Raw genomic sequence first — 17,079 nt, 5'->3', positions numbered from 1 at the left:
ATAATATCCACGTATATTCTACATCCATTTTTTTAACAAATATGTGTCTAGAATTTTGCAGTAACAAAGTTGTTAATTCTGTGTTTAGAGTGGGGGGGGGGGGGGGTAGATCAATAACCCACCGAGAGATGTCTAATTTATTTATGGGGGTAAAATAAGTGATTTCAAAGGTTTGAGGGGGTAATCTAATGTATTTTTAAATTTAGATTGTTTTTTTTTAAGTTTGATGGGGTAAAAACACCCCTTGACCTCCCCTTGAAGTCTAAGAACCAACCTCCCCCATTTATATAATAGTGACTTTACTCAAGTGCTTCTAAAAAGCCAAAATAGGTATTTTATTACAATAGAACACCTGCCATTTATTTGTAAAATTCAATTTTATTATTATAATTTGAGATACATAGGATTTTTAAAAGTTTTCCTAGATTTTTCTGGGCATTTTAAGTAAAAAAAAACATTTCATTTTTTACACTTTATTTTAAAAAATATTTTTTATGCAAGAAAAATTTACGTAAAACTTAAAAACATGTATAAATCAAAGTTCATATTAATTATAGAATTGATTGCTTACATATTTACGTCAAAATTTGATTAAATGTCATATTTATGAATAGTAGAATAATGGATATATTATTACTTGGATATTACACCAGATTTTCATGTTCTCTGATAAAGTGAAACTTGCATCGGGCTAAAAGAACGATACCCCTTTATTCCATTCTCTCCCATCCTAGTGGATGAAAGAACTGACCATGTTAGCAAGATTTTTCCCCTGTTATAATATCCACGTATATCCATGATTATAATTCATAAATAATGGATCATTTATTTATCAAAATATGCTAGCTTTTTTGTGTGCAGATTTTCAATATATTTTTTCTAAAACGCCAAATAGGCCTAAAGGCCTAGCCTTAAAAGTTAAGAATTTACGTTTTTTTTATAAATCATGGCATAAACAATAGATTATTCATAACATTAGACTGATAAATATGGAAATTAATGTTTGATTTATTCATTTATTTTAAGAAATTTTGTATAGTTACCTTTTACAAAAATCAAAATTAGGCTCTTAGTAAGGACATTACTTAGAACCTAGAGAATTTATATAATAGTTATTTAACGCATATATTAAAAAAAGCTTTCCGCGGATATTAAATTAAAGAATAATAAGATTGAAACCACTTTTGTTAGCCCCGCGGAGGACCAGATCCTGGCTAGCAAAACTAGTAGGTTTTAATTTTATATTTTTCTTAATATTCGTGGAAAATTGTTTAAAAATATGTTTTTTCCAGTATAGCTGAGATGAGAACCGAATCTAATCCAGCGGATATATTAATCGGTTTCTAAGCCATACTAGAAAAAGATTTTAAACTCTGTATGTATTGCAAGTTACATACCTAACCATTATAATGTACTATCTATTTATCTACAAAAATCTTGGGGTAATATTTCTAGAAAACACTTTATAGAATTAAGCATACAAAAATCTAAATTATGACTTAAAATTCAAGCATATTCAATGTTGAAAGAATATTTTTTTGCTCCAACAATTTCAAGAAAAACTGTCTTTTTCTATGTATATGTACCTACCTAGTATTTAGATAATAAAACGTCGCAAAAAGGTTTTTGTGATGTTTGCATTCTGATTATACATACAAGGCATACTACCACACAATGCATACTATACAAGTTGTGTGTGTTCTTAAAATAATTAAATAAGTGTCTTTTTACGCAATTACTGTGTTGCAATTTACTGTTCTTTCATCTTATATGTAATTATTATTCAAGCTTAAGACATAACCAAAATAGCCGTAATCTATGCCAGAACCTATATGGAGCTTCTTTTAAATTAATAATTTAATCAGCTTAAGGCGTTGGCGAGATCTTAAAAGAACAAACCTTATTTCTCTACCTATATGTTTTGATAAGACAATGGCCGATAAATTGATGTACTTGTACATTCCCTATGATGATACAAAAAATTACCCTTTTGTAGATTAAAAGGGGGAGGTCATTTTCTAGTAAATTCCGTAAAGGTGTGTAATGGTGTGTGTGTTATAAGGCCTAAAAATAGTAGTAGAACGATAAGGTGCTCCCTATTGTTCTATTCAATAGGGAATACAAATATATAGAGCACCTTATCGTTCTACTACTATTTTTAGGCCTTATAACACACACACCTTTACGGAATTTACTAGAAAATGACCTCCCCCTTAGTGGTTCGTTAAAAATCCCCAAAGTTATTAAGCCAACCGTTATTATAAAACTTTGGGGACTAGTGTAATAAACAGCCCAATGCCCCCCCCCCCCCTCCCTGGATACAAATACAAACAAACACTGTTGTTTGAGTTATAACATTATAGTTTTAAAAAACGTATATGTAACTGTAAAAGTTAACTGTGTAGTAACTCACACTATTTAGATTTAGTTATAGCCACGGATAAAGGTATAGGGAAATGGCGCAATAATTAATCTATCAAAGGCAGATTTTAAACAATAAATTGGGAAAAGAATAATTTATTTATTTACCTGGTTAAAACAAAGAATTTCTTTACAGTAGAAATGATTTTAATTCAAGAATGGTTTTAAAGTTTAAATTAAACCTTTTCAAACCCACCATTTTAACCACCTCAAAATAAAAAGCTTTTAAAAACCCTACATTTTACCCCCTTCAAAGATTGAAGGGCCTGTCTCCAAAAACGTCCAAGGGTGGGGGTAAAGATGCGTTTAACCCCCCCCCCCCCCCCCCACTTAAACCTGAAAACCTTCATTTTACCCCCCTCAAAATTTAAAAATACATTAGATAACCCCCTCAAACCTTTGAAACCCCTCATCTAACCCCCCTCAAAATAAAAAAAGCTTAGTCGTCCCTGTAGATATTTTTACTATAGATATCTATTATGATACCCATGTAGTTTTAGTCATAATAGCATTTGAATATCCGGATATGAATTTTCATATCTAAAACTACGCAATGTATTATGTACAGGGACGGGGATACATTTTTGCAACAAAAAAAAAGTTTCATTGGTAGGTAAGTTTTGGGTTATTCTTACTTACTGTGGCGTGCACAGGATTTTGCCATGGGAATGTATTTCTTGTGGTAGGGGTGAAAAAAAGGGAAGCAGGCCTTCTCAATCTTAATTTTAAGGGAGTGTTGAATATTTAATTTCTTTTATTGGTTACATGTTTCTGAGAATATTATCTTGATATTATTATTAAGCTTAAGATTTCAATAACTACTGAACTGATTGAGTTTTCATTTTAGGGAAGCTTCTCATAGGTACAAGGCTGTTTTAGGCTATTTAGTTTAAGATTTAAGTGTTGGATGGTTTAATGCTGTTTTTTATCCCTGTAATACAAGTAAAAATTTTTTTGCTTTTGAACTAAACAGAATTGTTTATTTACTTATTTAAAGAGCTTACAAAACCTTGTTTGTATTATTACGAATATCCATCACTATGGCTGATAAGGCCATTTTTCAAGGTCATAATAAATCACATACACTCACTTTCACACACACACACTAATACACACACACTGAATTCTAAAAAAACCGTAATTTTGACGTAACCACCCCTCTCTAAACACTAAACTTAAGGTTGTTATTAAATTAACCATCATAAAAAGTACAGAATTATAATAATTAAATAAGCATGGAGGGAGGATCAATGGGCTACATTTAATACACTAGTCCCAAAAGTTTTATAATAACGTTTTGTTAATCGTTAGCTGAACATCTTAAGGGACTTTTATTGAATTTTGATTGGTTGGTTCATTAAGTTGAGTGTACAAACGTTTTAACCACTAAATGTAATTTACAGAAGAGTTAATTTTGTTTATCATCATTGGGGATGTACACAAATTTATTGGCCATTGTCTTATTCCTGCAAAACATGGAACAAAAAATTTTACAATTTTATCATGACTTATTTTATGTTTTATGAACAAATGCGGTAAAATATGAATCATGTAATATTTCTGTTTTCATTTTATTTGAAAGTGAGGAAAAAATGTTTTGTTATGAATCATTTAGTAAAATGTAGGTATATAGGTACTTTTTGACTTGATTGTTCTAGAATTTTCATGTAATTCCAAAAAAATTCTTTGAATTACATTAGAATTTAAAAGTCTACTTCTTAAAGCTATATATACACAGCAAACCCTGCAATATATAAGCATAAGACAATGGCTGATAAATTAATGTACATCCCCAATGATATGATTCACAAAATTACCCCTTCTGTAGAATACAATTTGTTGTTGAAACGTTTGGACACTCGACTGAAAAAAAACCAACCAATCAATACTCAAGAAAAGCCCCCAAAGTTGGCAAACCAATAAATAAGAAAACGTTATTACAAAACTTTGGGGACTAGTGCCCAATATCCCCTCCTTTCCTGGTTCCAAGTGCTTTCTTTTATAAAATTTGGCATGTATTGTCATTATATTTTTGTTTACATACATATTTTTTTTCAAAATTTTTATCCAGGATGTTTCAGCTGTTAATATTTTCTTGTTTATTTACTATTTAACTTACAGCTTTTGGCCAGCTGTTGCATAACAATACAAGCTGTCATACAGCTGTTTTTTCAATCTATGAATGGCTGATCTGCGCAAATTTGAAAACAGCTTTTCTTAATTGTTATGTTTTTATATGTTTGCATAAGTGTTTTCTGATAAAATACAATTTTATAACATTTATTTTAATAACAAATTGCCATTATTGCTTCATAACTTTTTTGTACTCTTATAAAGCTGTTTTAGGGTGTATAAAAATTGACTTTGGATGTGATAAAAAGTGCAAAAAATGTAGTTATTATTTTGGACTTTTAACCTTAGCATTATGCGCCTTATTTTCATCACATTTCAAAATTCATGATTTTTCGTAAACGATTAGCAATTTTTGTGTAAATTTTCTAACAATGGATATAGAATATTGTACATGGATACTATGACATGGAAAAATTGTCGTAAATTTAGGTTGCTATCATTTATTTTCAGTTCGTTCATCCAGTAGAAGTGAGGGGATATTGTAAAGAGTATGTATGGAGGGTAGCGTTGTTTTAGCCAGCTGTGGGTGAAAAAGAACGTGAAAAATCTGGTGTAACATCCAAGTAATAATGAATCCATTTTTTCTAACAATATCAGTGACTTGGCTATTGTGCAAACAATTGTAAATTGTGTGAAGGAAAAACCCTGGAATGCAAAAAAATACCAGGGTTTAAGACTAGATAATTGGTCGAAAAAGTTTTTTCTTACTTTTCAATTAGGAATTTTTATTGATCTTATTTCTTATTATTATTATATTTAAATTGTTATGATAATTTTCTATTAATACCTAAAATACTTTTAATATTCTTTTTCCGAGTAAAATAAAATTTAAATGATTTTAATTTTGTGAATCATTTTCTAGAAGAAAAAAATTTAGCCAAAATTTAGCCTGACCTAACTCTGTTTAAATGCACTTGAAAAGTCGAAACAAGCTGCTGTCGTTCTAAGCAGCAGTCATATAGCTGCGGCAGCTGCCAATGTTTTTGTTTTTGTTTGTGCTAAGCTGTCAAGAGCGCGATGCTTTCTGCTGCCGAACGTCTTGACGTAACAGCTGAAGGCTGTTAATTTTTTTAGCGCGGATTCTTCATGAATAGGTTATATCTAGTGTATATTCAATATTGCTACTGTATGACAGTTTTCTCATATTTTTAAAGCTAAAATATTCATTGATCTAAAGGGATAAGATAATGGCCAATAAATTGATGTACATCCCCAATGTTAATACAATTAGTGGTTGAAACGTTTGGATACTCCATCTAATAAACCAACTAATTAGATTTATCAGTTGTTGAGCCAACCAATGAGAACGTTATTATGAAACTTGGACTAGTGTAATAAAGCGCCCATTCTCCCCATTTTCTCTCTGAAAATTTAGCTTTTTTTAATAAATAAAACTAGAAGTAAGGTATAAACACTGTTCCCAGCTGCTTGCAATTTAGTCTAGAGGCTAATATATGTATGTGTTGTTGAAGCTTAGCCCATCCGGTCAACATATTAGCTCCAGTCCATAACAGACCTGCGTAATGCGCAATTGCATATTTATCTATAGTGATTCCTTCTTATTTTTCTTTAATACATTATTATTTAGGGGTTGGGGGATATCCTTAACAGTTTTTGGTACCTACTTTTCGCTGAAAAAAAATTTCCCGTCATTTCATTATATTACCTGTCATATAATACATACACATGTTTAAAAACCTAGCTTTATCAAAAACCATAATTTTATGCCATTTTCGACTTTAATAAAAATAGCTTAATAACTTATCTTATTTTACCATAGAATAACTTTTGTTCTTAAAGGAAGTGTTAGATTTAGATTTTTAAACTTGGTAGGTACGGATGAACTGTTTCCAATCATTGAAAAAATTAATGTAAAAGTTTATATGTATAACCTAAACAATTATCTGACCTAAGTGGTGAGGACTCTTTTCGTCTGCTATCAAATTTTTTTTTTTTGCTTTTTTGTAGTGACTTGGCTGTGTTTATATTTCCAGCGTTATTGACTGATAGACAAAGACACAAATGAAAGTCGGCACATGGTTCCTACCCCGTGGGTAGAGTTACATATAGCTTGTGCCCCCTCTATTCTTTTATCTTAATATTTATTAGCAAGTTTTTAATATTATTTTCTTTTATTTCAGATTTGAGAAAACTTCCCCAAAACCAGTGATCAAACAAATTAACGTGATACCTAATAGTTAAAAAAATCCAAAACTAAATTGGTGAATAAAAACAAGTAAAGAGAAACAGTTCACTGGTCGGTTGACCGTGTCAAGTGGTTGGTAGCGCTAGGAGAAAATATATACACATCAAAGATGGATTCCAGAGACGGTAACGTGCAGCAGTCACATCCCACTTTCTGCAGGTCGGTGTCAAAAGTAAAGTATTATAATTATTCCGGCGGAAAGGTCGTCGGTTCGAGTCTTAACCCAAAAAATGTCACATTAAGATGGATAATAGATTGAATTTTCAAATAATGTTTTATCATTATTAAGCAAAGTTTGAATCTATAGGAACCTAAAAGGAATGGACTATTAACCATTGGACACTGCATATAAAACTTTGGGTACCAGTTACATTTACAGTCCAGTGTCCCCTCCATCCTTAGTCTGTGTAGGCAAGATTAGGATAAACATTAATATATCTACCATTATCTTATCCCTGTTAACATTTTTCCTTTTATTTTTTTTTTAACTTCCATATGTTAGGTACCTAGTTAGATTATTAAAAAAAGTTAAACATTTTTATTGACATTTGGTAGGTTTAAATATGCTAAAAATCCATTATAAGCTTAGGAAAATTTTTTAAGTTTGTGATAACATTTCACCGAATAATAATATTATTTTATATAAAAAAAATAATAAAAATTGATAATCTTTCATGTAAAAAGTGCGTTGGCCTCAGAGAGGGAGGGGACAAAGGGCTGTTTATAACACTAGCCCCCAAAGTTTTTTAATAACGTTTTCTTATTCGTTTGCTTAACAACTTTGGGGACTTTTAATGAATTTTGATTGGTTGATTCATTAAATTGAGTGTTCAAACATTTCAACCACTAATTTTAATCTACAGAAGGGATAATTTTGTGTATCATCATTGAGGATGTAAATCAATTTATCGGCCATTGTCTTATCCCTTTATATCCCTGGTGAGGCCTCCTGTGTTTCTATAAATAAATTTCTCTGTGTCTACTATTATTTTCTCTTGAGAACTTACCAAGCAATAATTGAGGTATTAATATTACATAATGGAAAAATTTACATCTAATAATAGCAGGAAGGAAGGAAGGGGACATTAGCCTGTTTGTTACAATAGTCCCCATAGTTTTTTTTTATAACGTTGACTTAAAAGTTTTGGGGACTTTTATTAGATTTTGTTGGTAGGTCCTTAACCTTTAAGAGTATCCAAACGTCTCAACCTCTAATTGTAATCTACAATAGGGGTAATTTTGTAATTCATCAAAGGGGATGTACATCAATTTATCCCTTAGATTCCTGGGTTGTTGCCTTGTATTATAGACAGTTTTTCGCGGAAATAAAAAATAAACTGAAGGAACCAACCAACCAAAATTAATAAAGGCCCCAAGGATGTAAAGCCAACGAATAAGAAAACGTTAATTCTTTAAAAAATTGGGGACTACTGTAATAAACAACCCGTTGTCCCCTTTGTTTTCTTCCTGATAATTATAAGTATGCGGATATTTTAAATTTGGGATAACATATTTGATAGGTCACAGTAACGGTATAGATCGACAGGAGTGACATATGTAGGGTAGCTTTGCTTATAGAATTTTGAAACTTGACTTTTGTTTACACCATGGTAACAATGAGCTAAACATTCAGAGAGAGAGAGAGAGGGGAAGAGAACATTATTGGATTTATTTTTACTTGGATCTTGCACCAGATTTGAATATTTTCTAATAAAGTGAAACTTGCAGTGGGCTACTTATACGATTCCTCCCTTTCATCCCCTATACCCTATCCCCTCTTCTCCTACTGAATGAACGAACTGACTTACAAACGAGTTCCATGTTAACAAGCTAAATTGACGACAATTTTTCCCTGTCATAATATCCACGTGTATTCTACATCCAATAAAGTAACTATTATGTAATCTTATACAAACTAGTCACATACAAGTTCATACAATACTACTAAAAACTAGTTTAGCTTTAGCAAAATTAGTAATTTTTTTAGTTCAAATCTACTTAAGAGGAAATTCATAGGAAGATCTTGGGATTTTTGCTATTTAATAAATTCAAGTAGTCAATTTCTTTCATAAATACCGAGTCTTTTTTAAAACTAATACTCTGGCGGATTTTTGTTGTTTTCTGATAACACCCTAGTAGAAGGCTTCATGCTAACTGCTAAGCTAGGATAATATTTACATTTGTCGTAGAAGTTGATACTTTGCTAACATTTAATGAAAAAAACATTATATAATACCTACCTAGCTTTATATAATACCTATCTTTTTATGTAGGTAGGTATAATTTTAATAATTAATAAAAAGCAAATTCGATTTTATCATACTTAATCTAAATTATTTTGTGTGTTAAACTGTTAAGATATAATCGCAGTGAGGGAAGAGACATTGTTTATCACATTAGTCCCCAAAGTTTTATGGTAACGTTTTCTTATTGGTTGGCTAAACAATTTTGGTGACTAAGTAAATCTTGATTGGTTGGTTTATTAAGTTGAGTGTTCATACGTTTCAACTACTTATTTTGAACTACTGTAGGGGTAATTTTGTGTATCGTCAATGGGGATGCACATTAATTTATCGGTCATTGTCTCATCCCATTAGATCCCTGCCTTTATTTGATACCTAGATTTATATGTAGGTAGGTATTGTTAAATATTTTATTCTTATTTGGTGTTTAATGTTTTTTTAAATTAACAGGACCACTCACTTTCAATTAAGGAGTAACTAACAACAAAATTTTATTTTCAGGAACGGTTGCGGCTTCTACAGCACAGCTGGCAACGAGGGGCTGTGCTCCGTGTGCTACAAGGAACATGTCAAGAAGAAGCAGGCTCCACCCACCAACATGCCAGCATCTCTGGCCCCTACTCCAGGTAAGCAGGCTCCACCCACCAACATGCCAGCATCTCTGGCCCCTACTCCAGGTAAGCAGGCTCCACCCAACAACATGCCAGCCTCACTGCCCCCTACACCAGGTTATCAGGCTCCACCCACCAACATGCCAGCCTCTCTGGCCCCTACTCCAGGTAAGCAGGCTTTACCCACCAACATGCCAGCCTCTCTGGCCCCTACTCCAGGTAAGCAGGCTTCACCCACCAACATGCCAGCCTCTCTGGCCAACACTCCAGGTAAGCAGGCTACTCCACCCACCAACATGCCAGCCTCTCTGGCCCCTACTCCAGTTAAGCAGGCTCCACCACCAACATGCCAGCATCACTGGCACCTACTCCAGGTAATCAGGCTCGACCCACCAACTTATGATTTCTTTTACTTAATCAAAATTGTGAATTAATTTTAAAGAAAATTGTATATTTCTTTTTCCATAGAAATGACTTGAGAATAAATGGTTTCAATAATGAAAACAATTTACTCCGTGGTTTTTACAACACAATATAATAAGAGGAACAGGACAGTTGTGTACAAAAGCAGCGCCGCAATAAAAAGCTAACTTGTCAATATAAGAGCATTAATTTTGATTTTTTTGGTCAGAAAAATAACTGACCAATACTTGAGTAAAATATCCCATGAGGATAATTTTTTGTTGAATACTATAAATCAATAATAAACAAAGACGTTTTTGATAGAGTATCTGCGCTACATATAACAATGTAACTTATATAAGATGTGTCAGAAACAAAGAAATTATAATGTAACTTGTGTTTATCTGTTACATACTGACAAATAGATTTGTTAAATTAAAGAAAAAGACATGATATAAAAAGTCTAACTTAAAGACAATGATTTTTTTAATTAACTAAAACTTACAATCTAAATACATAACCCCTAATTAAGTGCATCAATTTAGTTCATAAAAACAAACAAATTTTCACGTCATAATTGCAAATAATTATTTTTGTTACTTGTTTTATTAGACTAAAAACAAAGAATGTCTTTACACTTTTACCTAAATAAGTGATTATTATTTAAAATATATTTGAACAACTTGTTTTTAAATTTTATAATTCAAACAAAAACCTGTTGATTAAACGATGTTTCTTATCAAATTTAACACATGTTCTATTGACATTGAATTTTAATAATAACTTAAGCAATTTTTTTTCCACCTGATTTTTACTTATCTATGGAAATATTTTACTAATAAAATTGGCATCATTAAATATCATGATATACGTTTTTAAAGTCCTTTCTTTATTTACATAAATAACAATTCTAAACATTTTAAAGTTAATTTTGTTTCTTTCACTCAAAGATTACTTAAAAAGCATAAAAACACGTTTTTTCTGATTAATTCCAATAAAATTTATATTATTCCCGAATTTTTTTTTGATTATCTTTGTTTATTTGCAGGAAGTATGGCAAGCCTTTCCATCGAGGAGGGATCCAACAGCTCCTCCTCCTCCCTAGGTTCCAATGTGTCAGCTGCTGCCAGCTGCGCTTCAGCTGCCTCAGCTGCTGGCAGCCTTGAAACTGCTGGCACTACTGTTCCAACTCTACACAAGGTAATATTTACAATAGTTGACCTCTAGGAAGCTTGGTGTCGCTTCGGGTTCTAGACAACCAACCCTTTGATTGCACGACCTCATCAACGAAAAAAGTCTTAATTTAGCTTTACTAATACACAGAATTCCGTCCGTGTACCAAACAGCATCCTAGAGCAATGCCAATAGCATCTCTGGACTCCGTCTTATTAATGGATTTATTATTACTTGAATCTTACACTTGATTATCATATACCCTAATGAAGTGTAACTTGTTGCTGCATAAAATAACCTTAATCCCATCCTCTCTCCTCCCACTGGATGAACAACTTGACCAATAAATGATGTCCATATTAGCAACCAAAATAGACGACAATATTCCCCCTGTCAAATATCCACGTACATTATATAGGTTTCCATTATTTTATTTAATTCAGGATGAATGCTCCGCTATCGGAGGCGCTGACTCTGGCGACAACGGAGACAAGGAGGGCAAGAAGAAGAAGAACAGATGCCTCTCTTGTAAGAAGAAGGTTGGCCTCACAGGTGAGATACATAGATAGGATAGTTAGTTAGAAAGATATTATAGTTATTTAGAGTGATTAAATAGATAGATAAGAAAGTTAGTTAGACTGCTAAGATAGATAGGATAGTTAGTAAGACTGGTTAAATAGATAGAATAGTTTGCTTAGTCTGTTAAGATAGATAGATATTAGATACCTATTAGGTAGCTAGATTGAATTCTTATACAAAAAAATTCTAAAGAAACACTGAATATTATATCATTGACATAAATACTTGAAACTATTGCTCATGTGTTTTTGCAAACTGTATGGACATGTGACAGAACAAAAATGTGCAAATAATTGGCAAAATTTATCAGAATTAATGTGCACTACTGGAGAGAGCTTAGCTTAGTATAAAAATAGTTTCCTAATCAATCATTTATCCCCCTCAAAAATTATGGTTTACATGATTTTTCAGTATGGCTGAGAACCGGTTCTAATCCAGCGGATATTAATCGGTTTCGAAGCCATACTGGAAAATACATTCCTATTTTAAGAATTCATACTATACTAGCAAAAAAATGCATTTAACCAAAAACTAAGACAAAAAGGTGTGTCTTAAATATAGCTGAACTTAAAATTCCAAATTTTTATTTTGTCAAGATTAATTTTATACTTTCTCAACCAGTCCTTCCAAGCTAGAGCCATCTACCTTAGCCTTCTGAGCCATTCTTTCTCCCATATATTATGTAAGATGGCAAAAAATTCCCTGTAATATATTTATAAGCCACACAGCTATGCTATATTAAAGCCACACCAGCCGAACCATGTGGCTTTGTCATTCAGAAGAAAAAGTAAAATCGCCTAATGCAAAATTAATTCTTTTTTTAGTTTAAATAAATGTACTCTTAGAACAGGGGTTGGTGCTTTCACTTAAATCCATTCTTGGACATCCGATGTTCCAATTATTTTAATAGGACATGGTTTTAGCCCCTGTGGAGCATTTAATCTACCGGGTACTATCCATGCGGGGGGCAATTTAACATTTTTTAAAACTTAACATAACTTGAAAATTGAACCAAAAATTATTTTTATTCGATGGAACCGCCAAAGGGATGTATCTTTATGGGTTTAAAACTCATTTCTTTAGCCTTTCGGCTAAATAAATTTTGAAAATATTCACCCCTGTATTACGATTGATGAAAAGAATTTGAATAAGCGAAAAAAATGTGTCCATAAATGAGTCTTTGTTGCATTGTTTACATTCTAAACGAGTCATTTTCAATTGAAACGCTTTCAGAGAAATTTATGCGCTTTTACACAAAGTACCTTGTTGAGCTGCCCCCTTTCCCTTGGAGGGATTTATTACACTAGTTCCCAAAAGTTTTATCACAACGTTTTTTTAGGTAATTTGTTAGCTTTACTACTTCAGGGACTTTTTTTCAATTTTGATTGGTATGTTCATTAAGTTGAGTGTCCAAACATTTCAAACACTAATTATTATTTTCAGAAGAGGTAGTTTTGTGTGTTATCATTGGGATTAGGACATAAATTTAACGACCATTGTCTGATCCTTTTGGATCCCTGATATTAAAACCAGTTGTTAATGGTATATTTTTTTTCAGGATTCACTTGCCGTTGCGGAGGCCTGTTCTGTTCCATACACCGTTACTCTGACAAGCATCAGTGTGCATTTGATTATAAGGTAAATATAGAGTAGCTACGCTGCGGACTGACCGACAGACAGACGGACAGACATACACCGGTACTCTGACAAGCATCAATGTGCATTTGATTATAAGGTAAATATAGAGTAGCTACGCTGCGGACTAACCGACAGACAGACAGACGAACAGACATACACCGTTGCTATGACAAGCATCTGTGTGCATTTGATTATAAGGTAAATATAGAGTAGCTACGCTGCGGACTGACCTACAGACAGATGGACAGACATACATCGTTACTCTGACAAGCATTAGTGTGCAATTGATTATAAGGTAAATATAGTTGTAGAGTTGCTATGCTACAGACTGACCGACAGACAGACGAACAGACATACACCGTTACTCTGACAAGCATTAGTGTGCAATTGATTATAAGGTAAATATAGTTGTAGAGTAGCTATGCTACAGACTGACCGACAGACAGACGAACAGACATACACCGTTACTCTGACAAGCATTAGTGTGCATTTGATTACAAGGTAAATAGTTATTTCTCGCATCGTTTTATAAACAGCTTTCCGCGGATATTAAATGTACAATTATCGGTTCTAATCCAGCGGTTATTTATCTGTTTCGAATGAATACGAGAAATAAAGGGGGGGGGGGCGGGGGGGGGGGGGTAATGCAACCATCTCGTAATCAATGTTAAATGGCACTTCGATCTGAAATTTTTCTTGAGTAATTCTTGGAACATGGTTATAAGTTGCGCCTGTTTTGAGCCAAGGCATTAACCCCTACTATTTATATCGCGCTTCTGACATAGCAGCAGTAGAAGTAACTTGATTTGACATTGAAAAAGTCACCATAAATTAAACATATTAGAAATAAAGAATTAATGTAATAAAGAAATTTGGGATCTGTTTAATTTGTCTGTTATATAGTGGACAGCCGTACAGACAGACAGACAGACCTGCGGACAACACCTTCTTATAGTGGGGCTGCACAGATTAAATGCTACAAAAATTGTACTTTAATTTTATGGAAATATTTTTGCCAAGAACCGGTTTTGACATATTAATCTGTAAATCTATAGAATTTTCAATTTGATATATATGATACATTATAATTATAAAGATATCAGTTTTAATATAAGTAGGTCATAGATAGATTAGTATTTTATCAATAAATATGTTTTGCTTAACATAAGTTTCATATTTTTTAATTAATGTGAAATTTTTAAAAAATGTTGTATTTGACAAGACTAATACTTTTCAGTATGGCTTTGAAACCGAGCAATATTCGTTGGATTTACACCGATTCTCAGCCATACTGAAAAATCATGTTTTACAGACAATGATCCACGAATATCAAAATAAAAATCATAAAATTATTATTATTATTACGTATTTTATTGGTTTTTAATCAGTTTATAAACATAAAATCACAAAAATATTACTAAAAATATAAAATTGAAATTATTTACAATTACTATATAAAAATAAATTTGGTTTCTTTCATGTGTTCCGTCTTCTTTGAAGATGTGTTGAGTGCTGGTAATTTCTCGTCTAGTCAAAGTGAGGGCAATGGCATCTTTTTCATTAACACAAGGATTTTTGGTTATCCTGATTATCTGTTTACCCTTAGCCGTCAGCTTAAGAAACTGAAAAAAAAAGAATGAAAGTTTAAGTTAGAAAAAATTTATAGTTGAAAGAAATATTGACAGATATTAAGAAAGAGATACAAAAACTAACAAACAGATTTTCTTAATGTCCCTGTAATAACACTAACCCTTTTATCCTCTTATCCACTTATTATACGCATTCTGATATTTTGGGAAACGCATAAATATTGCTCTAAAATTCTTTAAAAACTCTTTTAACATTGACAATACAGGTTTAATTTTCTTATTTCTACATTCAAAAAGAAACCAAGCTGAAATAATAATTTCTGTATTGATTATTATAGCTTTATAGAATGGTATATTAGACGGTGCTCCCAAGAGAACATAATTGGCAACCCATGTTATATTAGATTGGTAAAGAAAAGTGTTAAAATATTCTAAAAGTAATTCTGTATTTGATGAACAATAAAGATAAAAATGACAAGAAGTTTCTCTAGGGGTGGGAAGATTTAAAGCTATTGTACATTGTGTACATGCTGGACTAGTGTCACTAAATTTTGATAACATAACATAAAATTAATACTAGTGTTTTTAACCCGGTCCTCCTAGCCCTTAAAGACAATGTCGTTTTCAGTGATTTATTGGCAATAGCTACAAAAAATTCCATTTTTTCCATTATTCATAAAATATAATATTATTGTTCTGTCGATTAATAATTTTTATAATTGAATCTTAAAATAATTTTCCTGCTCTATAAAAGTAATGAGATTGTCTAAAAAGTTTCTGAAGGTCAAAACAGAATTTTACAGCCATACTTGCATAGTAATTATCCTTATATAAGAATTAATAATGTTGTTTGTTTGTCTGTCTGTTTGTGGTTGTGTAACGAAGAATCTCGCTAACCGCTGAACAGATATGGTTCTCCTTTATATTGGGGGGGGGGGGTGGTATCTCAAACCTCCCAAGAGAAAAACTAAAATTTAAAGTCGACCCCCCACCCCCATCCATAAAATAGGATTATCGAATCGATCAAACGTACAAGAAAAAAATGTACGATTGCAAATTTTATTGAAAGCTAAAAAGTTGATTATAATTTTAATCTAAGATAATCTATATTGCTAAGAAGACATTTTCTTTATAAAAATGAATTATTTTTGAAATTTTCATAATAAACTGTTACATTTGCTTATTTTTAAATTTCTATAAAAAAAGTTATTTTTTAGTTAATTACATTTTTACTTAAAACGACTAACATCATTTAAAAAGCATAAACGTTTGATATCTTATCCTTTTTCTACGTTTTGATAAAAAAATCATCGTAATATAAACAAGAATGACAACATCCATAATTATGAAGCTCTAAAAATAGTTTTGATGTCTTTTTATGGATGACCGACAGACTGACGGACAAAATAAATTATACACTTTATGCTTATTGATACAGGGAATCTTCACCATAAATTTCAGATGTCTATCTTCAAAAGCAGCCGAGAAAATCACATTTATTGACAAAGTGAATTATAGAGTATCATCGCTACTAAAAAGTTGAACAAGTTTTTGATTTAGCCACTATTGTAATATAAGGTGATATAGGTAAGTAAAGTATTGCATATGGATATATTATTACTTGGATCTTACACCAGTTTTATGTTCTCTAATAAAGTAAAACTCGCAGCGTGCTAAAATCTTCCCTTATTACCCCAACCGCTTTACTCCTACTGGATTAATGATCTGACCAATCAATGAGTTCCTTGTTATCAAGCTAAATTGGCGACAATTTTTCTCCTGTCACAATATCTTATATTCTACATCCATTTTGAGTATGATGTCTATACTGTGTTCTTATAATTCGGATGGCTATAAAAACATATGGAATAGCAGCGCTCCTAATAGTAAGATATAACATTTAATTATATCTAATTTTCAACGTCAACTGTCACGTTTTTATTAAGAGGATACTTTATAATACCATTCATACAAAATTAAGGGATAAGCCAATGGCAAGTGAATTAGTACACATTTGTGAAGATTCCCCATACTGATGAGCATCTAGTATATAATTTACTTGGTCCGCCGGTCTTGCTACTATA

General features: G+C 31.9%; 1 protein-coding gene across 4 annotated transcripts in view; it reads left to right on the top strand.

Annotated features, from left to right (window-relative positions):
- Positions 1 to 17,079, top strand: part of drn (zinc finger AN1-type doctor no) — a 62,903-nt gene that overhangs the window by 39,476 nt on the left and 6,348 nt on the right. For 3 of the 4 annotated variants that reach the window (XM_080170574.1, XM_080170573.1, XM_080170572.1), the window contains exons 2-6: positions 6,696 to 6,919; positions 9,505 to 9,629; positions 11,065 to 11,216; positions 11,633 to 11,741; positions 13,327 to 13,406. In XM_080170574.1, the coding sequence (XP_080026700.1) occupies positions 6,870 to 6,919; positions 9,505 to 9,629; positions 11,065 to 11,216; positions 11,633 to 11,741; positions 13,327 to 13,406 (516 nt within the window). In that variant the 5' untranslated portion in view covers positions 6,696 to 6,869. Of the gene's footprint in view, positions 1 to 6,695; positions 6,920 to 9,504; positions 9,630 to 9,742; positions 9,834 to 11,064; positions 11,217 to 11,632; positions 11,742 to 13,326; positions 13,407 to 17,079 lie in introns of those variants that run through there. The other variant, XM_080170575.1, reaches the window with a different exon arrangement.

The sequence above is a fragment of the Acartia tonsa genome, chromosome 8 (genome assembly GCF_053477335.1).
Source record: "Acartia tonsa isolate MP-2025a chromosome 8, ASM5347733v1, whole genome shotgun sequence".
Lineage (NCBI taxonomy): Eukaryota > Metazoa > Arthropoda > Copepoda > Calanoida > Acartiidae > Acartia > Acartia tonsa.
Note: the sequence above shows the minus strand (reverse complement) of the source record. Positions and strands in the feature narration are given on the sequence as shown.